The sequence below is a fragment of the Mytilus edulis genome, chromosome 6 (assembly GCF_963676685.1).
Source record: "Mytilus edulis chromosome 6, xbMytEdul2.2, whole genome shotgun sequence".
Lineage (NCBI taxonomy): Eukaryota > Metazoa > Mollusca > Bivalvia > Mytilida > Mytilidae > Mytilus > Mytilus edulis.
Genome location: NC_092349.1, coordinates 59,239,487 through 59,267,211, shown reverse-complemented (window position 1 = coordinate 59,267,211; position 27,725 = coordinate 59,239,487). Strand labels below are relative to the sequence as shown.

At 31.9% G+C, this 27,725-nt stretch overlaps 1 protein-coding gene across 1 annotated transcript in view; it reads left to right on the top strand.

Annotated features, from left to right (window-relative positions):
* Nucleotides 1–27,725, top strand: part of LOC139527995 (uncharacterized) — an 80,331-nt gene that overhangs the window by 38,999 nt on the left and 13,607 nt on the right. Inside the window, exons 20-32 of the mRNA XM_071323755.1 lie at nucleotides 693–783; nucleotides 1,374–1,480; nucleotides 2,799–2,902; nucleotides 4,137–4,374; nucleotides 6,721–6,806; nucleotides 7,990–8,038; nucleotides 9,501–9,626; nucleotides 10,651–10,884; nucleotides 14,225–14,393; nucleotides 19,499–19,628; nucleotides 19,925–20,214; nucleotides 21,405–21,486; nucleotides 23,531–23,564. Coding sequence (XP_071179856.1) covers nucleotides 693–783; nucleotides 1,374–1,480; nucleotides 2,799–2,902; nucleotides 4,137–4,374; nucleotides 6,721–6,806; nucleotides 7,990–8,038; nucleotides 9,501–9,626; nucleotides 10,651–10,884; nucleotides 14,225–14,393; nucleotides 19,499–19,628; nucleotides 19,925–20,214; nucleotides 21,405–21,486; nucleotides 23,531–23,564 — 1,740 coding nt within the window. The remainder of the gene's footprint in view (nucleotides 1–692; nucleotides 784–1,373; nucleotides 1,481–2,798; nucleotides 2,903–4,136; nucleotides 4,375–6,720; nucleotides 6,807–7,989; nucleotides 8,039–9,500; nucleotides 9,627–10,650; nucleotides 10,885–14,224; nucleotides 14,394–19,498; nucleotides 19,629–19,924; nucleotides 20,215–21,404; nucleotides 21,487–23,530; nucleotides 23,565–27,725) is intronic.

The window sequence follows — 27,725 nt, the reverse complement described above, 5'->3', positions numbered from 1 at the left end:
GTAAACTAACAAAGTTGGAAAATCGCCTCGTCCTAGAAACAGTTTACAAGATAATATTTTTAAAATAAGAACAAATTCGTTAAACACTATATCGACCCTCAGAAAATGAAAAAAGCATCATGCACCCTTTTCTTATCCTTAAAGTTATTTTTACAGATACCAAAATACTGTTGTTTTCTATATATATTAACTAATTACTTAAAATTAGATCATTGCCATAATACATATTAATAAGTATATTTATAGCTAATGAGCTATTCATTAAGGTATAAAATTCCGTGGACATAGGTAATAAAAATGAGGGATTTACTTACAAAAAACAACGACCTATTATTTTGTGCTTCCATTTTGTAAATGTTTTACCGAGCCAGTACTCGAGTATTGCTCGGTAAATCAAAGGAGTAATCTATTAGTAAATCGTTGTCGAGTTGACATCCCTAGTAAAAAGCATAAGCCATGGGAAAGAATAAATTATATTCCTCGTATTAACCAATCAAATGTACAGCATTCTAACATAAAGTTTAATAAATCGAGATGATGACCTAGATAAATGACAGATACTACAATAATATAGGTTCTTTTTAATTAGAAAGCAATGTTTCGATACAAATTTTAATTTTTAAGTGTAGTCTTTGTTTATTTATCGAGAATAGGTAAGAACATTATATACATGTATGTATGACCGTTTACAGGATTTGACAACTGCATTTGCCTGTGGATTACGAGCTGATTTGGAAGCATTGTCCCGGTTAACTTATCTGCCAACAGATTGGAAGGAAAAAGGTGAATATATTTTTAGGAAATCTCAGAAAAAATATATTAATATATCAGAAACAATAGATATAGGAAGATGTGGTATGAGTGCCAATGAGACAACTCTCCAAATAACAATTTATAAAAGTTAACCATTATAGGTCAATGTACGGCCTTCAACACGGCGCATTGGGTCACACCGAACATCAAGCTATAAAAGGCCCCAAAAATTAGTTACGTTAAACCATTCAAATGGGAAAACCAACGGTCTAATCTATATAAAAAGTTTATTTATTATAAACGTGTACACTATTAATGAAAGGATATAAGCAAAAAGAACAAAATGGTGATTGATACTACATCCAATTTCAACATGTACAATGTGTAGTTAGTTAACCCATTTTCCTTGTTTCAAACTAGACAATGATTTTTATGGGTTTTCTATGCTCTGTTTGTTGCAATATTATTCTGTATTTTTTTCAGTAAACACAAGTTAATAATAAAAAAGACCTTTGCCACTTATTTTATCTTTCCTAGAACTTGTGTTTCTAGCTACACGGTTGTCATAACAAACGATTTTTCATATAACTATAATCTTAAATCCTAATGTATTTTAATAGATATCATGCGGGAAGTCTCGAATTCTGATGTCATTGGACTCATATATTTAGCATTACTGCGGAAAAAGTTTTATTCTGGTGCAACTCAGCTTATAGATACAGGATTTGTAAGTCAGTGTTTAGTTTAAGCTATCAAAAATGTAATTTTCTAGTCACCTTCAAAGTATTAAAAGGTTGCACAGAGTTAACAGTTTGAATGCGTTTGTATTATTAACCAGCCCAGTAGTCAGCACTTCTGTGTTGACTTGAATTATCCATGCTATGTTCACATTTATAGATTAACTGAAAACAAAACTTTGATTTGTTTTAAATACTAAAGCTTTTCTACCTCATGAATGGATTACCTTTCATAATGTAGCCGTATTTGGCAAAACTTTAGGAATTTTTGGTCCTCAATGTTCTTCAATTTCGTACTTTGTTTTGGGCTTTTTAACATGTTTTAATTTGAGCGTCACTGATGAGTCTTTTGTAGACGAAACGCGCGTCTGGCTTAAATATTAAATTTCAATCCTGGTATCTATGATGAGTTTATTTGAAGGTCCCTCGTGTATCTTTCCCCTCTCTTTTACAATTATTGTTATTCTGTAGTATGTAATATGCAACCTGTTCATATAATAATTTATGTAATATGCTAGATTGTAAGTAAAGGTTATCGTTACAGATCAACTGATTCAACCATAACAGCTACATATAAATGTATTGGTAATGTTATTGTAACAGTTTTAAGTGTTTTTTTTTTTGGCTGGTCTGTATACTTCTTGACGTTTTCAATTTGCATTTATTAGTTGTATATGTGCTTACAGTTTTTGCTTTAAGTTTAACCCCAGTTAGATTCATTCGTTCGGTTATTTTAAACGGAAATGATATGCAAATGTCAGTATGAAAAAGAAGATGTACAATGATTACAAATGACTCTAACCCATGATCTACAGTTAGCTATATATGGGTTAAAAAGCTTTAAACCACGATATACACTTTTGTTGATCTATTTTGTTTATATGTTTATAAATATTGATTATTATGAGAATTACCAATCGAAAATTGTACATTGTGAAACATTGAACTTGTAATTTTGAACTAAATAGCTCTTAATTAACTGAAATATATATTATTTAGTCGTTGTCAGTCTTTCAGTCTTTTTGCAGACTTATCAATTGCAGTAAAATCAGGACCTTTCAGTTAAATTGATTGCAGACAATGGGGATCGGTTCAACCAATCAACATCATACTGAATTGTACAGACATCTAATGAAGAGTGCTGAACTGACTGCAAGCCACCTGGAAGAACAGTAATGAATGTTTTTAACTGAGACTTTGTACCCAACATATATGTTGTACATCAAAGCATTTCCCCCAAAAATCAAATAGTAAAAAATTCATTTATCTCGGAAAGTTAAATATTCATAAATTTTTTAAACGTTTCAGGTTCGCATTCGTCACATTTTAGTTGGATGTAAAATTCTACAAGATGTAAGTGACGACAAGAAGAATGAACAAATACAGAGGGAGACATCACATAGATTAAAATTGTAAGGAAAATACCAACCAAGATACCATCCTGAATGTGTAAAAGAAGGCAAAGCCATTTGGGAAACAGCGAATTTATTTTATTGCATTACTAATATTAGTTTCTATACCACTAACTCATAATAATAGAGAAATAAACGTTAAATCAAAACAAATGTATTCCTATTATACATTTAGCATTGTTGATTAAGTGTTTGGCACAATAATGTTTTGAAGTTTAGTAATTGCAATTTAAAGGAACAGTCTACATTATAACATTATAAGGTGTATAATGCATGATGGTGTATGTTCGTTTAACCTAGTGGTTTGTCTATTAATACATATAATAGCGAACTTCACAAATACAAGTAATGCGGATGTTTGTTTTCCCCTTATTCAAATGTTAGCAATTTTGAAAACAATATTTCAGAACTTTGGTTTCTTATATACAAAACGCATCGCTTATGTTAGTTTATGCACGACGTTGTTTCAAAACTAGTATAGATTGGATGTGAATGTATTTTACATATACGTTTTATACTACCGTTACTGAAACTATTAAGCCATATGAGAGATGCAAAAGAAGACAAATTGACATTCAAACTCATAATCCAAAACAAACCGCCAACGCCATGGTAAAAATAAAACCAAAAACAGACGAAAAGACAAACAGCTGTACACCAAACACAACATAGAAAACTAAAGACTGAGCAAAACTAACCAAACCTAATCCCGAGATCTCAATTGGTCAGAATGCCTAAAATGCTATCCATGAGGCACTCGTTGCAATAATTTACAAACTTTGTTTGTATTTTGTGAAGAACTTAAACTTTTAGATTTTTTTCTTAATTTTATGTCGGTGGAAATAGATTCAAACATACATTTGATATAATTTCAATAGAATGAAAAAATATTGTAGTTATAAGTGATTACAGTCTGTTCTCAATCGTTCAATAGAATTTATGTCTCGATGTGTCCAACCCTTTCATCGATGTGGCATTACACAGTTATTTTAATGTATTATCAATCAAAACATTATCTTAGAATTTGGAAACATTATCTAAAAGACCAATACAATTTAGAACTATACCTACATGTACATGTATATCTAAGTATAAAACATAGCATACAGTTACCAATGCCTCAATTAAAAGACATCTCCATTTTTGCAATCATTATTGGGAAAGGGTAAAAACTGACGACGATATCATTGATTAAAGATTTGACATTTATATCATCTAAATGTTTATTTTATAGATATTTCACTGAGCGTGCAACCCTGATTACAGGATTTATTTATGAGGCTACATCAAACAACGATTCAGTTGAAAATGAGCTCGGTGAATCAGTAAATCATGCTGGTCGTCTTTTGGTAAACCATGGATACTTAGAAGATGCAATTAAGACGAAAAATAAGGCTTTTCTTGACAACAAAACCGTCACAGATATTCTGAATAAAATGTGGTACGGTGAGGAGAAATCTTCATTTCGTAAGGTATTTGATAAGTATGCATATTGAATAAACGATTTGGTGAAAACAGTTTGCTAAAATCTTGTACGGTTTTAGAGATATAGCGATAACAAGAAAAGGGGGCGCAGGGAGAATAAGTGTTCGTTCACACAGGGTGAGTTTTGAAACCCCCATTACTGTTCAACATCATTGGCCAAAAAATCCATTCGATATGTTGTAAGACAAAAAAAACTCTCAGACGGCAGAATAAAAAAAATAATAATCAGAAAAACAAAAGGTCTTTCCACTTTCCGTAGTGGAAAGACCTAATGAATTTCTACATATTGTGGATATTCGCAAATTAAATTTCAAAATTAATTTAGACTGAAAAGAAAACCAGTTAATGTCTAGGTTGTGTTATACAGCAATATCCCAGGCTAATGTTATATTAATGATTTTCAGATCATCGGTTATAAAATTCAATGGTTCATGTTTATCATATTGTAATTGAATTGTTCTAAATTAGTCGGTTAGTTTTATCGTTTGAATTGTTTCACATTTTAATATCTATGCCATTATAGCCGACTATACGGTATGGAGTTTTCTCATTATTGAAACAATAGCATATGATGACATTCTACGATCACAGCTTAACTCGCATTATACACAATTATTCAGACATGACATCACCTTAACCTTATCAATTGAATAAATGACAAAGAATAGCATAGGTCGAAAGATACATCTGTAACGGTATCTAGCATATATACATTATCATTTATTGTCTAGCCTAAGCTAGTCTCTAGGGGCGGGTTTTCTCGCCGTGTTCAGATCCATTGAATGTCTTGTGCTGTTTTTTCTGGTATGTTTAGTGGGTTTTTTTCCTGATGCCTGTTCCGTTTTCTAATCTCAATTCTTTATCTACTTCCAAAGATATAATAAAGGAAGGTATGCGTATATGAATATAATTTAACATAAATGATAATGAAAAACATAAAATACACTGCTCATTTACGCGACTATACAAGATCAGTGGCCAATAAGAAAGGTATGCTCTACTAAAGCACTGAGCATTAATAAAATTGCTTTACACGTGAAACGGGATATCTAATTTCAACAATGAATCGATTGATAAAGTCAGAAAAATATGACCTACTGACTTTTACCGAATCGTCACAAATCAGCAGTATAAATTGGTCCCTTTTTATATCAATCTAACATTTTTTTATAAATTGTTTTGTTAAAAATTAAGCGGTAGTTTTTACAGTTTAAATTGTTTCAAATATTCATATCGGTGCCATTATAGCCGTTTCGGGCCGAATCCTGATATCGTTGATATGTCAAATCAATACACGTTTATTGTCTTTAAATTGCAATCTAGAAAACAACATTTTGTGACTGTTGTTTATTTGATTTAAATATTGGGGAGAAATCTTCCTCCTCCTTTAAAAAAGCCTCATATCTTGCGGTGAAATATTTTCCCAACAATTGTAAAAGAAATAAGTTTGAGTCGTTCTACGCGTCGTTCCTCGCGTCGTTGTATAAATTGAAAACAAGGACTGGTTGAAGAGGTCGTATGAATAATTAAATACAGTTCCGACAACTACTTTTAAATATTCATGAGGAAAAGTTATATCGGGTCAGTGATTGTATATGACATAGAAATATACCGTAAACACATTTTGAATGTTCAAATACAGCGATTGCAGTATAAACATTCTTATAACCTTTGTTTTTTGTACTGACGGTAATTATATCTTGTCTGTTGGATTTCTCTCAATATTCGATAATGCAAGGCATTAGAAGTATGATAAAGGGGAATAAATTAACCTAACAATGTTAAATCATTTCTGATTATTGGCTTCCTCCCAATATTTCTTGCACAACGCATATAAAAACACTGCATTCTCGTTTTTAAAAGCCCTATCACACACTTAATTGCAATGCTAGCGATTAACCCATTAATCAAGTTATAAGGATGCATTAAAGTGAAATTAAAACATTAAATTTGAAACTTTTTGTCAGAAAAGCGTTCAATAAGGAAAAATAAGTCTAGTATTAAATAGGTTAAGGAACTCTTTTTCGTGATATTTTTTTTTAAATATCAGGAGAAGGCTGACTCGGAATGTTACCTTAAATTTAGCATTGACAATATTTGGTCTAACATCTACAATCTGCTTAAGTTTTGGTGATGATCTTTTTATGAGCTAATTTTCCCGGTAGCGTAGGAAAAGAAACAATGAGTCCGAACAGTTTAAAAAAATTCTTAGTCCTGACCTTAGCATGCATAGTACAGTCTTGAATAAACCATCATATTTACTCACAAAATAAAACCCAATATTCTATTAGCAATCAGATAGACATGCACTGTAGTTATTTATATTTGGATAGGTTGGGTTGTTCATCCTGTTAGCCCTTATACACCCATTTGTCATGCCGATTTTGATGATCAACATAACAGCTCCTCCTCTTAAATGGTAAGTACTAAAAGAAATAACTGTTACCAAGATATAGCAATGTATATGCAACTATGTTGTATCAAAGGTTCTGATTGGATGACAGTATGCGTAAAACTGTTTATATCATTGTCTATAACTAAAGAAGCCGACATTTTGAATTGCAAAATGTATTAAAATGTAATATCTACAATAATAAGCCAAAAAAACCTCACTTGTTGCAACTATAAATCCTCCTTTATCAAATTTAATTACATTCTGAAGCGGACAAAAAGCCAGAAAACGCCAAGTTTATACATTTGGCGCCGGAAGCGTACCTATGACATCACCTAGTTTAGGGGCCAAAGAAGATAACATGTTTTCGCAGAATTTTCTTTGATGGATATTTTACGCTTAGATAACGATTGATATGGAATTATGTACTTATAAAAAGAAGATGGTGTATGATTGACAATGAGACAACTATTCACAAGAGACCAAAATGACACAGACATCAACAACTATAGGTTGTTTTGCATTATCATAATGATAACAACTGAATTGTACTTGTAGCTTCGCTAACGTCAATAGGTAATTTTACTGTTGCAAATTTTCGTGTACCTGTCTCTGCTATACATCACCAGGTAAACTAAACTATTTACAGTAAAACTACAAATGGACGTCCGCAAAACGTTAAATACAATACAGTTGTTACTTAATCTTAAGATTCCGTTTTCTGTGTATATTTTTTATTCTTTTTTTGTTTTTGTTCCTTATATCAGATCCTCGGTGTTTTATTTGGGATTTGAATAATAACATTTTATTCTGAGCATCATTTATTTGACTTAAATTTATGAACTGCAAATCTGCGGGAGTAATGTTAATGCTGTGATAAAACGATGTATATACAATCGATTAACAGTGATTACCACAGTGCGTTGTTTTGTTTTATTTCGATGTAGTCACTGAAAAAAAGTGTTCAACCCAGTTCAATTGTTGGTCATGCACCATACTTGTTTACTCAATACACTTCATAGAGTCTTTCAAATCAAGTGTCTTTTTTGACTAATTGTAGTTAAAAATATACCAGTTTAACTGTCTAATGTTTTAAAACTACTATGATTTGTGTCTTTTGAAATATTTGATTTTTTTAAGCTGATTAGGTCAAAAGGTGCATGTTCAAACAAAAAACAAAAGATTAAATATAGCTGTTGGTTTCTTATAGGTTCTACCAGAAATACAATCTTCCTTTTATGAAAGCCTTCATTCAGATGGTAAGAAACATTCACGTCCATTTAAGATAGACATGATACACCAATATCTAATCATTTACTAACTAAAAGTTCTGTGTAAATTGTATTCACCGGAGTATACCACATGGCTGCAGAAAAAACAATATGAGACAATAAGAATCAAAAGCAATGAGTAAACAAAGACTCATAAAACCAAAAGACATTTACATCAACAGTTATAGATAATAAATAAGAAACAACACGATCTCCACTAAAAACCGGGAGTGAAATCAGGTGCTCCAGAAGGCTAAGCATTTCCTGTACCGTATACGGCACCCGTCGTGTTATTGCTTTACTCAGTTCGGTAATGATGGAAGGTTATTAGGACTGAGGAAGAATATCAGATATGTTTTCTGACACACTTTTGTTATAATGTCCAATCAGCTCATGATGGCGACCGTAAAATTTCTTAAGTGATGACCTTAAGTTAATTGATTCATAGCCCTGTCTAGCAACATTTGAGAAAGCAGTATTTCTCGTTCAACAAAATCAAATAATTTGAGCTAGCTCTAACGTAACGTATCAATTGAGACACATATACTCCGTATGCTGGTGCTGCTGGGATGTAGTTACAAAGAAATGGAAAGTTGATTATGGGAAAATTAAAATCATCGCGTTTGTCATAAATTTTGGTATTCAACCTACCATCAGAGGTCATTTCGAGAAAAGGTCTAAATATGAAGCAAATTATCTGTAGCGGTATTATCTGTTATTTCAAGTTCACTTGGATACAATGAATTTAAGTGATCACTGAATATATTATTATGAAGAGACAGTACATCATCAATAAACCGAAAGTTAAAATTAAAAGACTGGCCTAATTTCTTTTCTTCTTTCTGTACAAGCCCGTGGATAAATTCTGCTTCATAGGAATACAAAAACAAATCTGCAAGACGAGGAGCGCAATTGGTTCCCATTGGGATTCCAATAGTCTGTTGGAAGACCAAACCTCCAAATTCAACAAATATGTTGTCAATTAAAAAGTCCAGCACGGCAGGGATATCCTCTTCTGTGTATTTTTTTAATCACTCTGTATGATTTTTCACGAAGTAAGCTGAATTCCTGTCCTGTAAATTTAGAAGAAGGAATATTGTTTCAGTTAAAAATCATACGAGATATATAAAACTTGCAAATACGATTTCTTATGCATGTTATAGCAGTAATTGCATACCTTTTCAATTCATGTTTTCAATGTTAAATAACGAACAATCGCAAAAGTAACTACATAGAGATATTTTCTAAAATCATGAAAGAAATGATAAATACAGTGAAAACAGCTTACTTTGATTATCTTTTCATGGGAAGTTTGAATATTGTTTTGGTAGTTTCATTATCAACATAAAATTCAATTTAATCAAGATAAATCAATATCAAACGTACATATAAATCCCATTATGGAGCATATCATCTTTTATTCATAACATATATTCTGTTTATATTTTAGCTTGGATATTTGACATTCCTGCTGGTATATTCATACATGTTGCTGTTCAAATTTCAAGAAATTGATTACACCCACTACGCACTAATTGGATGGATGAGCAGTCTTGGGTTCAATGAATTAAAGCAGGTATCAAAATATAGTTGTACTATTTTATCCCTTATGGGGAAGGGGAGGGGGTATGCTTTTATTTGATAATTTCTATCCAATTTTAAAGTATATGGTGTCTTATGGTTGAGAACAATTGATCAAATACCAACTGATCTGAGAACTTGCAGATATGTTTTTATCCTGGTGATTTATTTTGATAGCTGTATAATGATAGAGTTCTGCCGTTTTAAAACATGTTTTTGCATCACTGTTGTTGGTTGTATTTACAATTTTGAGCCGCAACACGAACATTGGGAAATATTAAATGTAGTAAAGGTAGACATCTTCCATTATTTTCCTACAACTGTGGCAATTAAACCTGATGTAAAATTGATCTGAAAAAAAAATATAAACAACGGTCGATAATCCTTTTTTGTGATAATGAGTCTGAAATTTGAAAAGAAACACTACGAGAAATAGTCATTTATGCCAGATGCAAACAAATGCAACGGGTTTAAACGTTTTAATATGTACCAACCTTCACCTTAATCTTAAACAATATAGTAATATCACACCATAGAACGACTCAAAAGAGGGACGAAAGATAGCAGAGAGACAGTCAAATTCATAAATCGAAAATAGACTGATAACGCCATGGCTAAAAATAAAAAAGACAAACAGAAAAACAATGGTACACATGACACAAAATAAGAAACTAAAGAATAAGCAACACGAACCAGCACCAAAAACTAGGGGTTATCTCAGGTGCTCCGGAAGGGTAAACAGATCCTGCCCCACCTGTGGCACCCGTTGTGTTGTTTATGTGGTAACAAATCCGCCATATATACCCTTTGGGTAAACTTTGAAAACTGCAGGTTAAAACATGCATATTGAAACGGCCACATATTGGGTGTTCTGACTTAACTCCTGTATTACTTATAACACATAAGTGAATCGTACACCATTTGCTTTCAAATTGCAATATAAATGTTCATAGTTCGGTCATAAGTTATTTTATGTAGATATTAGGTTTTATTTTCTTATAACAATTTTCTCTTTAAAGGCAATTGTTTCAGCTAGGAGAAAAAGATTAAGACGATATATATGTAATGTATGGAATCTTCTAGATTGGGCAGTGATGATTGTGTACGCATGTGGAATGGCTTTACTATTTGAATATCCAATCCCGTCCAGAATATTATTGGTCTTAACATTTATTCTACTCAGCATTCGTATATTAAACATGTTTAGTTTATCTGAATATCTTGGACCGAAACTTGTTATAATTCAAAAAATGGTAAGAATAATTCAACATATTGACGAAAGAAACAATTTTAATCAATACAACTGACAAAAGTAAGTATTGCAGCATGATGCTAGAAGAAAATGATTACAAAATGATTCATGACAGCGGAAGCTTTGTTTCATTTAACCATGGGTTGGGAACTTATATTTGATCGTACAATGTATCATTACGAGCAAACGCGATAAGGTTTTCAAACGCGGAAGCACTTATATTGTTTTAGGATGTTTTGTTTTACCCTCCAGATTATAATATTAATAATTTTATAATAGTAAATAAAACAAAATTACCAAACACACATTCGTCACCTAAAAATGTTCGTTTTACATTTAGAGTGTTTGTAGCCGAAAGCATACATATAATTTCATATTGTTTAGTTGCTAAAGAAGATACAATGACATTGTACACCGAAATAATAACTGAAATGGACTGATTTTTTTTTAAATATAAGAAAGATAAGCGTTTTGTATTTGTGCTTTACCCATGAACAACTCGGCTTTTTATTGTCGCAAAGTGAGTTAACATGGTCGTTTAAAGGATGTGATCGTTGTGCAGAACACCCAATTTTGGGAATTTATGTGCTAAAAGTGGATATACTGTGAATATATTCGTTGACGATATAAGCTATTAAGATAAATGTTGATTAATGAAATACATTGACAAAACACGCACCTGCTGTATAAGTCTGGTATCTGTTACGATTATGTTTTGGTTATAGGTCTTTTCCCTTACGCTTCATTAGATTAACAGTTATTTTAGACGCTCAATAAAATAAGGCAGGGATACATTTGTTGAAGAACAAGCGAAAACAAATATTTGTTGGCGACAAGACGTAGTCCTGACATTTTTTGGGCTGAATTCATCACAATAAAGAATATGTGTTTATAGAGTCTACATGTAGAGAGGCGGAAGCTGCCAAATTGATATTCAAACTTATAAGTCGAAAACACCATGGAAAACATTTACCAAAAACTAATTGTATCTACCCTCTGGGAAAATTGGATAAATACAAAAAATGCAGCTTCAAAGGTACAATTATATATCTACATACAAGTGGTGTCCCTAGTAAGATATATATGTATATATTGTTATATTTAGACGTACTTATGATATAATGTTTTCTATGACTCCAGGCAACATTAATTTGTAAAATCCCTCATGATAGATAATCCAGCTGATCTGTAACAATTCTATCTTTATACCTTATATATCATGTACTGTGTTACGACGCTAAAACAAAACTGACATGGAAAGGAAACAACCGACAACAAAAAGTTTTATTATCGTAGAGTCTAGGTGGTCGAGTGGTCTAGCGCTTCGTCCACAGTACAAGGCAATTGGTGTAACGATATCACAGAAACATAAGTTGGAATCAAAGCAAGGAAAGAACATAAAATATGCTTCCGGAAAGTTATCGTACACTGTTGGGCCGATAGTAAGACGAAATATATGATTTTTTAGCAGAATGTGTTTTCAGCCTTGTATCACCATCACTGGATAAAATCTGTCGTAGAGTTGTGACCAGTTCATATATACATATAATATAATATAGTTATTTCTATTACTGCATCCTACATTAAATTAAATTGTAAGATTCTTTACGATAGATAATATAGCTGATCTTTTGAAATTCCATCTTCATGCCATATATATCATATACTGTGTTATAACGCTAGATACAAATGGACGGGAAATGATTACAGCCGGCCACCGAAAGCTTTATTATCGTAGATCTTAGATTGTCGAGTGGTCTAACGCGTTGGGCATAGTGCAAGGTGACTGTGTGCTACGATGTCCCAGTAGTAGCATCAGTTTGAATCCCGTTGAGGAAAGAACATGAAATGTTTTCGCAAATTTACAGAAGTTATATTGTTGGGGTGATGTTTAGACGAAATACATATATATATATGTGTAGGTTTCTGAACCCCGATGGTCATGGTATGGTGCGATGGTTTGACGCTGAAGTGCGTTTATGATCACACTGAAGTGCGATAGTTGCATTGTGACGCTATCTTGTTGATAGATATGTCGAAGTGCAACGCTGGTAGTGCGATGGTCTTCTCAAACTACATTTTCAATATTGTTCGTGTCGATGTAGATGTCAATGTGTATGTTAAAAGCAGTCTGCCATGTTTTTAAGATAATAAGATGTTGATAAACTTCAAATACTACCAAATACGGTAAGGATTGGTGTATAGAGGAATGTAAACCTTCTATTGCGAATTTTTATTTCGAAATCTACAAAAGGCTAATTTTTACATATGATGGAACTTGACATTTCCTAAATACCTATGTGTTCGTATAGAAGTTTTCAGTATCATAATATTACTGTGACCTAGGAACTAATGAGAGACATATACAACGGTAATGAAGGTCAACCCTATACAATACCAGTTAAGGAATGACTTTATAATTGTTTTCTGTCTATGAAGTAATAACATTAAAAATTTGGTGCACACTGAGTACACGCGTAGTGGGTTATTTAACAGTGTGCACCACATTTTTTATGTTATTTCGAATAGACAGAAACAATATTACAGTCATTTCTTATAATTTAATTCTAAATTCCAATTTAAACCGTAAAAAACCATGAAAAAACGTTGATGACGTCACGGTCACGTGACTAAATTATGTATATGGGTTCATAACAAAATAACGTCAGCCAATAAGAAGACGCGTTACATCCAAAATTAAATTATTAATGAATTTAACTTTATATATTCATTAAAAATCTACTGTTTATAATAACTGTACGTATCTTGAATTCAAGCTAATATTTATGCGTCAAATATAGCATCACACAGTAGCGTACGGACAATCGCATTTATGTATAGACAATCGCACTTCAGTATGACCATATTGTTTATCAGCGTCCCCATCGCAACTCCGAATCCTACAAGTATATGAACCACAATGTTGCATCATAATACTTTTGTCTTCTGAGCAATGACGTTGAGTCATAATACTTATATGTTCCTTATAACGACGTCCATAGTTTTGAAAAGTCCCAAGATGAATGAAAGAGCTAGAAAATGCTGCTTTTAAAACTCTTTTTTTGTATTTTATGTATAATATATATTTCTGAACACCGCTATAAACGAAACTAGTTTTGTATATAATATATATATCACCAGTTTTTGTTCGTTTTACGGACGTGAAGAATACGTTTTTCATGTATAACGATTAAATTATTTCGATGTATTCAAAGTCAGTGTCAACAATATACACAAACAAACAAACAACACATAATCATTTAATAAATGTATAATATACGGAATTGTTTCAATGTAAGTGTAATTCGATTTAACTTATGGTTTCCCCCTCTTTTTTTCAGTTCAAGGACACGTTTGCCTTTCTGATTATCTTATCTGTAATCATGATGAGCTTCAGTGTTTCATTTCATTCCTTGAATCATCAAAATTCTGAATTTGGTTGGGCCGAGATAGAGAGAGTAATGCAACATGGGTTTTGGATGCTTCTTGAGCCAAAACAAGATGACGAACGTGGGTTTAACGATAGACTATTAAGCTTATCTCTTAGCTATGTGTGTTTTTTAATCTGTATTTTGGCATCTAAGCTGTTTTCATCATTCAAACTCCGCCGCCAACAGTCGTAAATACAGCCCGTAACAGAGTAGTGATCGAATTCACGTTTCTTTACCGTCAGAATAAGTTACGTTATCGACAAACTTATTTCAAAAGTGACATAATTAAATTTTCTTCATCGACAAAAAAACTCCCTAAGGGTGACTTGGGAATAGAAATATGGTCGCTTGGTCTTCTCCCGACCGGCAGTAAAACGCTCGCCGAAGTGGGGCGTCCGTTTGGCTGTGCGGGATGTATCAAGTTCGCTGTCACGTCCGGTCAGAATTGGGACGTTAAATCTGATGTCTCGTGTTAAGAGAGTGCCACGACCTTTGCACGATAAGAAGCCTTGCAACAACTCTTTTGAGGGCCTGTAGGTAGCCTGTTGCAAGGCAAAACTTCTGTCCCTATCCAATATACCCTTATTTTCCAGTGGCAGTCTAAATTTTCCCGACCATCATCCGAAATGGCCTCTATTATGACAAGACCTACCTATTGTATTTATTGTGAACTTGTTCTCGTCCTGAATATGCATGAAATATTTGCCACTGGATGTTAAGCAACCAACAATCAATCAATCAATCAATCATCGACAAAATATTTCATGTCCAACGTGTAAGTTTTCATTGTTTAAATCGAAGTTGTTTTAACACAGTAAAACATTTTTTATAATCAACCTCTGTCATTGGCATTTTCATTTCTATCATTTGTTACGAGGAAATCATTGTTCAATCGAACATATGTCTTTGTTCATGACACATATTATGAAATACAAAGGAGTTGAAATGATCAAATACTTTCGGACTGACGGAAACAAAAATACATAATCTAAAATGTGTGTTCTGTCATAAACAATGGCTGCGTCGTGCGAATCGACGAGATCATGTTACATGTAACTGATCTTAGCTGTAGAAACAGTTGGTGCGACCTCGATAAAATCTTTATCAATTTAATATAAGCGATAAATATTCATGACTACAATGATAATAAATTTATTGGAGTCACATCCACTGTTTTTACTGTAAACATGAACTCGTCGGTTAGTGCAATGAAGACACTTTTAAAGATTGAGATTGTTGGTTTATTCTTTACTATTATTATTAAAATTATTTCAGTGTTTATTTAAAGTTAAATTTATTTTCAAATGTCTTCTGTTTAAAATTGTCGAAACTTCCGTTTAAGATTTCTGTGGTATACTATCTATTCTATAGTTAGGACCATTTTATAACAAATACCCTTTTGTACAAAAATACTTTCTTTATAAAAGTATAGATCTGCTGGTTATAGATATTTTTTTTTAACTTTCATTATTGTGACGACGCGCTATGAAATTCAGATTAATTTATAAATGAAGTTGTATATAAATTTTTGGTCATAAGCACAAATCTTTCAAACAGTTCGACGAGTGCGTCAATGTTACAGTAGTCTGTGTACTGTATGTCACTAAGCTTGGTTCGATTCATCTGTCATTTATGGAAACTAATTCACCACTTTCTGAGACAGTCATTTTTATTTCACCATCAGACATGGAGCTACATTTGTAACTAAAGGAAAACTCTCAAATTAAAGAAATTTGACATGATATACTGAAACTTTCTTGTAATCAATTAAACGACTGCTTTTCTTAGATATGTGATTTTTCATGGTCAAACTTTTTCATTGTTAACGGACATTTTGAGATTTTTTATTGTAAAAAAAGGTGTTTTTTAAAGAAATCAACATTCAAAATTTAGAACTTCATGAACATGTAAAGGAAGCTGAATTATTGCACATCTATGTACTACTTAAAATTGTACTTCGATCTGTTGCGTCCTTAAAATGTTCTGACCGTCCTAAGATTTAATGTACGGAAATTTTTCGGTAAATTAAATTCAAATCCGAATTGAATGTTTATAACACACAAAAAGAGAAACAAGAATCTCTTGATGACCAAACGTATGTACACGTTTGGGCGATTTAGAGCTTTTCAGAAGGACTGAGATTCCACCCTTGTTGAAAGCCTTGTGGAGACCTCTGGATTTTTAAATTTCCTCCGTTTTTCTCCATGGATGGAGTGTGGTCTCTCTGTAAATTACCCCATATCTTTTCATTTTTCTATTTACCGAAGGTTCCATGTGAAAATTTCCATTTGATCATATCTGTTAAACTAAATGTACAAAACAGGCTCAAGAAAAGGCGAAATTTCTTTTTCAAACCCGAACTGGAAATCCATTTTTTTTTCTAATAGAGCACCTTACATTATCGTCAATGAGTTCAGGCATGTGAAAAATTATATAATCATACACAAGAAAGAAACCCTGAACAGGCTTTCAGCAAGAATATTTACCTATTTAATATTAAGTAAATATTAACATGTACATGTATTCGATAAAGTACAGATATAACAAAGAAACTGCCCGGTATCCGACGTAAGAGTACACTTTTTACTGCACGCGTAGTCGGGTGCGTTCACTACGAGGACACTTGTACCCAACTACGCGAGAAGTATGAGTACAGAATCGTCCCATACAGGACATTTTCTATGTTATCCTAGTATAATATCCGACAGTAAAGAATAGAATCTGGTCAAATTTTGAAGTTGAACATGTGGGAATTTTTTATTTTTGCCACGGACCATTTAATTTTCATGGAGGAAGGGGCCTGGTAGTTTTTAGAAAACAATATTCTGACCCTGATTTTGATTTTGCTGCCTCAATATTTTGTCATATGAAAAAAAGGTTGTCAACAAAGTTTTCCCGTTTAAACTGTCTAGAAAAAAGTTTGGCATCATGTGAAACGGACGAAAACATATTCTAACAGAAGTACAAATACCAGTTCTCCTTTTGTATACATATGAGAAAACATTTCAAAGTTATTGATTGAATTCAAATCCATCACACATACGGTACACATTGTAGTCCGAAAAAATAAAGAACTTCATTCCTATCAAACATCTTTTTAATTGTTTACCAGTATATTTCTTTTAGTTTTGGGTAAAATTGTAAATGAAATAATACTATCAAGACGTCCTTCCATAAATCTTTTTTTTTTCTATTTTGATTTTGAAGAAGTGACTTCTTTTCGCCAAATCGAAATGGTGCATGGACATATTTTGTTTCTTATTATTAGAATTATTTTCAATATTATCGGTATTAAACTTGATTATCGACACATGAAAGTTTGTCAGCATTGTCAATCTTTTTAACGTTAAAGTACCAATAGTTCGGTCATTACTCAAATAAGTTTGTCGATAACGTAGCTAATTTTGACGGTAAAGGAACATCAATTTCTGTTACGGGCTGTATTATTTGCAATCTTTTTAAATAAAGTAATTTTACATTGTACTGTCAAAATCGAGATCGAGAATTACCTTAATCAGTAACAAGAACAAAAAATCGACAATGCAACAGAATTTAAAATATACATTGGATATAGTTATAACTTAATACACCAGACGCGCGTTTTGTCTACATAAGACTCACCAACGACACTCAGATCAAAATAGTTATAAAGCCAAACAAGTAAAAAGTTGAAAAGCATTGCGGACCTAAAATTCCAAAAGGTGTCCTAAAGACGGTTAAGGTAATCTATTCCTGGGATAAGAACATCCTTAGTTTTTCGTAAAATTCAAAGTTTTGTTAACAGGAAATTTATATAAAAAGTAGTATATCGACTTTCATTTTTTGCTTGCATATTATCAAATCTTATCCTTGAATTAACGAATACTATTCAACAATAGATTTCCTATCATGTGTTTATGTCTAATCAAGATATATCTTTAAATTTAAATTGCATATGATTTTCTTCCAAGATAGACATAATATCTATATACGAATTTCATGTGACACGTTGTAATAAAACGTAAAGGTTGTACACCATCAACAATTCAAATATTATGTTTAAGTGTACAAAATCAATCACGGAAGTGAAATTAGTTAAATGAATATTAAGCTGATCGATCGTTGTTTGTACTTTTTGTTTATCGAAAGAAACGAACCCACCCACCAGAACTACCCATATGATTGACAAATTAAAAATGTTTTAATAATATTTTTTTTTTTACATCACAACGCTTCAAATTTTCGGTCCCTAACAGCCAATAAAAATACAGCAGATTTTTGGAAACACGTACGCTAGGAGGGCATGTTTTTTTAATAAATATTTCAAATTCTTTCCCGAAACTGAACTTTTTGATTAATACAAAATGATAATTCAGTCCGTAAAACATGTTTCATATTTTGTCAAAGTTGGTTTTAAAAAAGCTGGTATCAACAAATACTCTAAAAGAAGAAACTTAGTGGTTTTATTTGGTATTCTTGTACAGTTTTCTTTTATTGTGCTTCGTGGCAATCTGGTCAGTCAGTATCCCGATATTTAAGTCTTATTAATCGATAAAGATACATGTAACAGAACAAAAAACTGGTTGTGTAGAAAGAAAACCACAGGAGGTTAAAACGAGTTCATCGATATGTTAATCGTATCAATGCACCAGTCGCCGTACGATTCCAAACTCAAACAAAAAAATGGGAAAACCATTCATTTGGTAAATGCAAAGATTTGACAACTTTTCTGATATCTAAAGATAACATATTGGTCAAATAGTAATATCATTTATCCAAAAATCTGTTATGAATGCCAAATTTGCACTGTTCATCTCTTCAAATCGGTAACCGTATATGTTACAAATCTTATTTAAACTGAGTCTTGGTTTTTATGTCCTTTTTATTTCCAGATAAGGATAGAAAACATTCATAGAGGGAACTTGTATCGCCTCGAGTGTTTTCAAATTATTTTTGATGTGAAATGTATAGTTATTGCAATATGACACACTACAGACAATACAATACTTTGAATGAGAATAGTTCATGTCAATTTACTTCAATATAATTTGAGAAATGCATGTATTTATTTCAGAATGTTTCGAAAACAAAGTTTGCAAAATTACCGTAAAATTTCATAAGTTCAAAGACACCTTATCATTTTGCTCTTTTCGCAGAACAAGAACTAGTGATTATTACTTCAATTTTCTTAGTTCATTTTAATAGCTGAGTGTACTATTGATACTGTGGAAGATATATGTCCTACTGTTGGACAACGCATTGCACCATATTTGAAAGCCTTCTATGGATTGATTGCAGTGATTTTACTATTGAATCTGCTCATAGCAATCTACAGGTAGAATGTTTACAGTTTCTATTGATGAATGTCTCTTGTAACTATATTAGTTTAACAGAATAATTTAAGCAGTTAAGTAGTATATTTGTTTTTAAAACGATATAATATATTCAGTGGTTACATGTTTGACTTTGTAACTCACTAAAATAATATTAAAAATACTTTCTTTCAAATAAACTTACAATCGTATCAAATCAAATTATCTATGTATATCTTTTTAATTATGAAACGAATATATGCGAACAACTTGTCATCAAGCCTTTGTATATATTATGATGTTGAACATATTATTTCAGTGATACATATCAAAAAGTGAATTATGCATGTAAGTTTCATTGGTCACAGCTTACGACTGATTTCCTTGAAGAGTACAGCATAGAGACCATTTTTCCGATACATTTACAGCTTCTACTGCTACCTTTTGGTCTTGCCCACTTCATTATTTGGTGTGTCAAGTATTGCTACATGTACTCCAACAAAAGGGATAGGACTATAAATAAAATTCAACAAGGAGATCACTATGCCAGTTCTAATTCGTACGAGAGTGAAAGGAAACAGTTGAAGAAAAATACAATGTTTGTACGAGGTAATAACTTAAACGAGTGCAGATATTATCATAAAGTTAATACTGTAAACATTTGTGCCTTAGCGATATTGTTCATACTCGACCAATTATATACATAACTATGTCATATACTAGTTTAAGGGAAACTTTAAACATGGCAATCACTACAGGTGACATTATATGGAATGTTTTAATAACTTAATCAGACTGGTTATTATGTTTTATAAAATGGTAATGCATTTATTTTATTTAAAGTATTATTACGATATTAACAATGTTCTTGAATACTAGATCCCGATATGAAAAATATAAAACATGCATTTGGGGAAAGCGGGTTAAACATGTTTGTTAGCGCTCAAACTTCGCCATAATCATGATAATATGGTGCTACAGTACAAAATAAGAACATACTATAAACATCAGTTAAAAAGGAATTAATTTATGAGATCGACACATAGCAGAACAATTCCAAACAAATACAAAACCGGATATAGCATGGTATTTATATATCCCTACATCTGTAACAAAACAATCCCAACAAAATACAGAACTGAGAGACTCGCTACTGACAGTTACTTCAAATATAACACTAGTTCCCGTTTTTCAACCACTTATAAAGATTAAAAACGTTTGACTTTCTGATAAAATAGTTTACTCTAACCACAAACTAAAGTCTCTTTTCAGTCACATTTTCTATGGCTCTCTCATGTATTAGTTATTAGCATTTGGATTTTTATTATGTCGATAATTTGGTGTATGTAACGGATAAATACAATTTATTTTTTATTCACTCACAGCTATTATAGACTCAGGATATTTTAACTCAAGTTTTGGTGGGATTCTAGTTGCTTAGTCTTTGGTTTTCAATGTTGTTTCTTGTGTACTATTATTTGTCTGTTTGTCCTTTTATATTTTGGCCATGGCGTTTTCAGTTTATTTTAAATCTACGAGTTTGACTGTCCCTCTTGTATCTGTTGCCCCTCTTTTAAAGGAGGTTGTCATATGATATAGACATTCGATAACCTGTTTAGGTCTGTATGTTACCGTTTAAAACATTTGGTTAATCATCTAAATAAAGATTACCTAAAAAATTCAATGAGTATGTGTTTATTGTTTAGACCTTAATCTAACATGCCGTTTAACCTAAAACTCAAATTAAAACAATGTCATTCAGCAAGTAAAATTAAGAAGTTCCTTTTCTTTTACTTTAGTATTTTTGTACAACGCAGACTATGATCTGAAACTTAAATCAACAGAAGAAGCAGAAAGAAATGCAGCTGCTAGGTCAAAAGGGTAATAAACTTATAATTGTATGCAATCTTTCTGTAAAGTAAAAGGTAGCACTGTTTATTGAACATTCTTCGTTACTTTGGTAATGTTGCATCTCAGATGAACTTCTGGCATACTTTAGGCCATTCAATAATTGCCACGGGTAGTGATTAGTTGCAAACTTCGACACAAAGTAAACATATATTCTCGAATATCTAACCTTCTTTAAATATTGTCTAAATGCTACTAAAATATGTATATCATTTTCTTCTTCAAATAGTGTCGACACATTGAAATATTTCTGAAACCGTAACGGTTTAATTAATATTATTATAACTTGTTAAAACTGCTTATATTGGATAGAAAAGGGTCACTAGCTGCGAGATACGTCAACATCGTTATTTTGATTGTGTTTGTTCAAACGTTTATAAAAGTGAAGTAGTGAAATAATAATTCGTTATTAGCAGCCAATATGGTTCATTTGGGTTTTATTTCAAAATAAGGAATAAGAAACATCGATTATGAATGATTTGCTTGCAAGTAAATAGTTCGACCTCATTGAATTCGTATTCATGTGAACTTCAATGTAACCCCTTAGCTAAAAATAGATTATGCATGAATGATGCGTGATAAGCTATTTAAAGCAAAAGAACGCAACATTAAAAGTGAAAAAAAGGGTAAATCATTCTTATACAGGTAAAATAAGTTTTTGATCTTAAAATTAAGATCAAATGGACGTAGAAAAATCCATTTGCACGAGGTTCATATATCTATTTATATTTATGTTTATCTTGATATCGTGATACGTTACCGTCGGTTGTTTTCAGTTGTTTTCGGGGTCATCTCGACAGTTAATTAGATGGCGTCTAAAATTGGTTTAAACAACATAAACTTGCTCCTTATAAACTTATCGCTCTTTTTACATAAACTTATTCTTTAAGGTTACCAATTCAACACTGAAATAAGATAATTGAATATTGTATTTATTGGTATAAATATTGAGTTTGTTATCAATATTTTAAAAGCAAACTAAATGTTACTAGTATGTTATATACATGTACACATTCAAGGATTTACAAAATGTCGATACCTGTATCGTGGCAATGCACAAGGTCATGTTTTTCTCTGACTGTTCATGACGTCTTTTCTCTAAATCCATTGGATGTTGGATGTGTACGGATTGATAATTTAGTCTTAGATGCATGATCTTTTTATTATTGTTAGTGTCTTTGAATTAGCTGTCAGATAACTGCTAGTACTCTTAGATATGTTCCTAGTGTCTTTTTGTTGTTAGGATGTACAGGTACCCGGCCACGTTCACTTGTATATTTGTTCATCTGATGAGTTAAGCCTTTTTCAACTGATTTTAATATTTTGTTCTGTTATTCAGTGGTTGTCGTATGTTTATGTGTTACATATTTATTTTTCTTTCATTTTTTATATAAATAATGCGGATATTATTTTTCGTTTGAATTGTTTAACATTGTCATTTGGGGGCCTTTTATAGCTGACTATGCGGTATGGGCTTTGTTAATTGTTGAAGGCCGTATGGTGAACTATAGTTGCTTATTTCTGTGTCATTTTGGTCACTTGTGGACAATTGTCTCATTTTCAATCATACCACATTTTCTTTTTTGTATATAGAGAAAAATCTCCGCTAAAAATAAATACAGTAAATATTGTAATATTATCTATGACGACTTTTGGACTCTCAATTTTTGTCTAAACGTGCAAATAAAATTTTGAAAGACTTATTTCGTCATACAATGTATGCTGGTGACTATCAAGCAGTCCCAGTTGAAATATATTCATAGTGTTAATCAATTATATCAGTTTGATATATTTTCATTATTAAGTTCACTAGATTTAAATGTGATTGGACTTGTGAAATTTTTTTTTCATACTTGTTTAATATCAATACAATATAGCAATACAATTCTCATTATTATAATTGTTATCACAATTTGTATTGTGTTTCTTAACTCAGTCATTTCTATTATCTTTATAGCTTTTTCATAGTCTTTGTTTCATTGCATAATTAACAGATTTTTTTGTTTGAACTCAATAGGAAAATTGAGATAACAGAAGAAGATAAAATGACGGTTAGTATTTAACATTAAAAAGAACATAGTTGATATATGTGTTTACTAAATGTAACTTACCAATCCTATGCAAAAAAATGTTCTTTTGAATATGTAAAGGTATACAAAAATAAAAAATAAATAGACAAAAAGCGGCATCGATAATGAAATGAACAATTTGGCACTTACCAGTCCCTTCAACTTCGTACTTTAATTGACCTTTTTAGCTTGTTTTTATTTTGGCGTAACTTATTAGTCTTCTCGTAGATGGGACACGCGTCTGTTGCAAATACAAAATGTTAATCTGGTAATTATGATTAGTTGATTGATATTCAGACACAAACCGATTGATTGGAATTTGAACAAATAACTGAAGCCATCAATCAGTAAAATAACTGATGACTATATATATATATATATAGTATAGAAGCCCAGGTGGTCGTGTGGTCTAGTGGAACGGCTACGGTGCAGGCGATTTTGTGTCACGATATCTCAGGAGCATTGGTTCGAATCCCGGCGAGGGAAGAACAAAAAAATTGCGAAAGCAAATTTACAGATCTAACATTGTTGGGTTGATGTTTTGACGAGTTGTATATAGTATGTTTTATATATATATATCTTGGGCTCGTATTCTATTTTCCCTCCGGATTATATAATGCTTAAATCCTTTTGTGACTCTCTTAAATTTAAGAGTCTATCCTAAATTAAGGTAAATTAAATTGCCTTCCAAATACTTTCCAATCCCTAACATTACCGAAGAGACATTTGTTGTCGAAATTCAGATATGGTGTAAAACATGTTAGCACCTCATGGTGTTGATTACCATCTTTGCCGCAAATGTATTGTTTACTTGGTATTACGTTAATATAGAGATCCATTTTATTACAGCTTGTGATCTATTATTTTGGCAATCGTCAATCGCAGTCAGCAAAAAGGGGTATACTGTTTTACCTCTGTCTGTCCATCCTTCCGTCTGTCCGTCCGTCCGTCCGTCCCATGAATATTTTTCTCAGGAACTAGAATACATGGATTTCTGAAATTTGGTTCAGGGCTTATATAAGTCAGCTTTACCATGTAATGCATTTTCAGATTCATTACTCGACAACTTCCTGTTTACCGAACACTTGTATGATTTTACACATAATAGCCAAGATGAAAATTTTCGTCACATTTTTCGCAGAAACCACAATACGAGGGTTTCTGAAATTTGGTTTCAGGGTTTATATAAGTCTGCTTTACCGTGTGTTGCGTTTTCAGATTCTTCACTCGACAACTTCCCGTTTACCAAACACTTGGATGATTTCACACATGATAGCCAATTTGAAAATGTTCGTCACATTTTTCTCAGGAACCGCAATACAAGGATTTCTGAAATTTGGTTTCAGGGTTTATATAAGTCAGTTATACCGTGTGATGCGTTTTCAGATTCATCACTCGACAACTTCCTGTTTACCAAATACTTGGATGATTTCACATATGATAGCCAAGTTGAAAATGTTCGTCACATTTTTCTCAGGAACCACAATACAAGGATTTCTGAAATTTGGTTTCAGGGTTTATATAAGTCAGCTATACCGTGTGATGCGTTTACAGATCCATCACTCGACAACTTCCTGTTTACCAAACACTTGGATGATTTCACACATGATAACCAAGTTGAAAGTTTTCGTCAAATTTTTCTCTGGAACCACAATACATGGATTTCTGAAATTTGGTTTTAGGGTTTATATAAGTCAGTTATACCGTGTGATGCGTTTTCAGATTCATCACTCGACAACTTCCTGTTTTCCAAACATTTGCATATTGTTACATCATTAATAGTATCCACTTGCGGCGGGGGTATCATTAGTGAGCAGTAGCTCGCAGTTTCACTTGTTTTCACTCTTTTGGTCTTTTGTTTGTGCTGTATTCAGACCCGTCTACAACGAAATTCGATACTAAAACACGTATACAAATTGCGGTTTCTATCCAACGCAATCATTTGTGTGAACGTTGTTTTCAATTAATACTTTTTTTATATATATAGATAAGATATATAGTTATACTAAGTATAATATTATGACTAGTTATAAGACATATATTACGTTACATAAAATAGATACAAGGAAAACGTTTTATCAGAAAAAAAACTAAACTGATTACTCCCAACCAAAATTTGAAAAAAATCATTTAGTAAACATAACGTGATTAAAATTTAAATGATTTGAAAGAGTTCAAATGGTCTTAACGTATGGTTGTTACCTTTTATTTGTCTGTTATTTTGTTTGGTTAGATTTCTTTGTTTTAATCAACGTATTAAATAAAGATATATTTCACCCCCAAAAAAACCTTTATTAAAAAATGTAAAAGAGGAATAATTGTTATTTATTAAAACAAGTCTGACTTAAAGATAAAAAATATTTGTATATGCTTTGTTATTTGTATAATCAATATAACATATTCTATATCGTTTTTAACATCACATATCGTGTCAACCCTCAATCAATATAAAGTCGCCAGCAGAGCAATTGGGATTTTATTGGGGGTTTCTGTTGATATTAAATTGATAACACATTGTTGGCTACTGCTTCCAGATTTTTTACCTTAAATGTCTGTTTGTTTTGCTCATACGTTGTTAATATAATGAAATTATATGCGAATGCCATACAAATTAGTTGTTTATATAGCCATAAGACCAAGTTTAATCAACCGTCTTCGAAAAGAAATACCTGAACCAAGTCAGAAATATCGCAATTGTTTTCCAGACTACTATAAAACGGGACTGTCCTTGCACGAGCAACACTAAGGGTGCCATACGTGTAGCAGCAACAGCTCGCCAACTGTGCTTTTCATTTGAGCTTCCCAATTGTGAACTTTCGGATTTCTATGTAGCAACATTCTTGCATAAGGAGTATATATCTCCCAATTAAAACGATATTCTCGGGATTGTATTTCCTATCGTGATTTCCTTGATAGAGGGTCGCGGCTAACAATGAAGCTATTAAACCAAGAGTTCCATATGGTAAAGTTGAAATCATCCCTTCGTTAATTCTACGGACGACATCACGAGTTGGTTGACCTTAATGAAAGAACCGTATCATACATGATATCATATATTTCTTTACTTCTTAACTTCAATCTCCTTTCTCTTTTCATACATGTGACTTGCCGAATTAGACTATTACTTGGTGTGTAAAAACATGAGCAACACGACGGGTGCTTCATGTAGAATAGGATCTACTTACTCTTCTGGAGCACGTAAGATCTTTCCCAGTTTTGGTAGGGTTCGTGTTGTTTAGTCTTTAGTTGTCTATGTTGTGTACTTTTATAATTCTGTTTGTATTATCTTTTTTTTTTAGGATGACGTTGTCAGTTTATTTTCGATCTATGAGTCTTGCTGTCCCTCTTTTATCTTTTGTCCCTCTTTTATCCTTCCACAGTACATAACTGATATTAGTCTTTGATTTTGTTTGGTTCGTGTTGCCTAGTCCTTGTTTGTTTAGTCTTCGTTTCCGTAGTTTGCAATGCCATTTTCAAAGTCTGTTCTCAAAAACGACATAGACAATTGAAATTGCGCACGAAGGTGAATCCCACCTTACCATTTATCTCAGGATAATTGAAAGCTATAATATTCAATATCAACATTAACTTTATTCAAAAGTGAAACAAAATCAGATGTCTTCAATTCCGTCCAAAGTAAAATATAAATTACGATCCCTGATTAAACTAAACTGTACAGTAACAAGTTTGATACAAAAAAAGAGCATGACACATTTTTTTATCGTTATCTTTAATTTTCAGTATAAAAGGGGAGAATAAATCACTTTGTTTTATTATGGCATTTTGTTTTATTTAGAAGTAGTGAATACAAATTTGAATGCCAGATTGTAATTAAAGATTTTGAGTTCAAGAAAAACAACAAACACATTTTTATTACTATTTCTAATCGTCATATATTTATTGTGAATCTAAAGTAGTTCATTTGTTGTTTGCTGAAATAAGAAGTGTAATAAGTTCCGACTCTTACAATTTTATGTTAGTTTTCAATTTTTTCTCAAAAAAAGAAAAACAATTTTAATCAATTTTTATAAACTCTTAGAATACTTCTTAAATAAACATACTCTTTGCTTTCGTCTACGTCAAAATATCAAACAACAAGCATTTTATTTAGTCCATTCATTTTAGATATATTTTCATATAGAA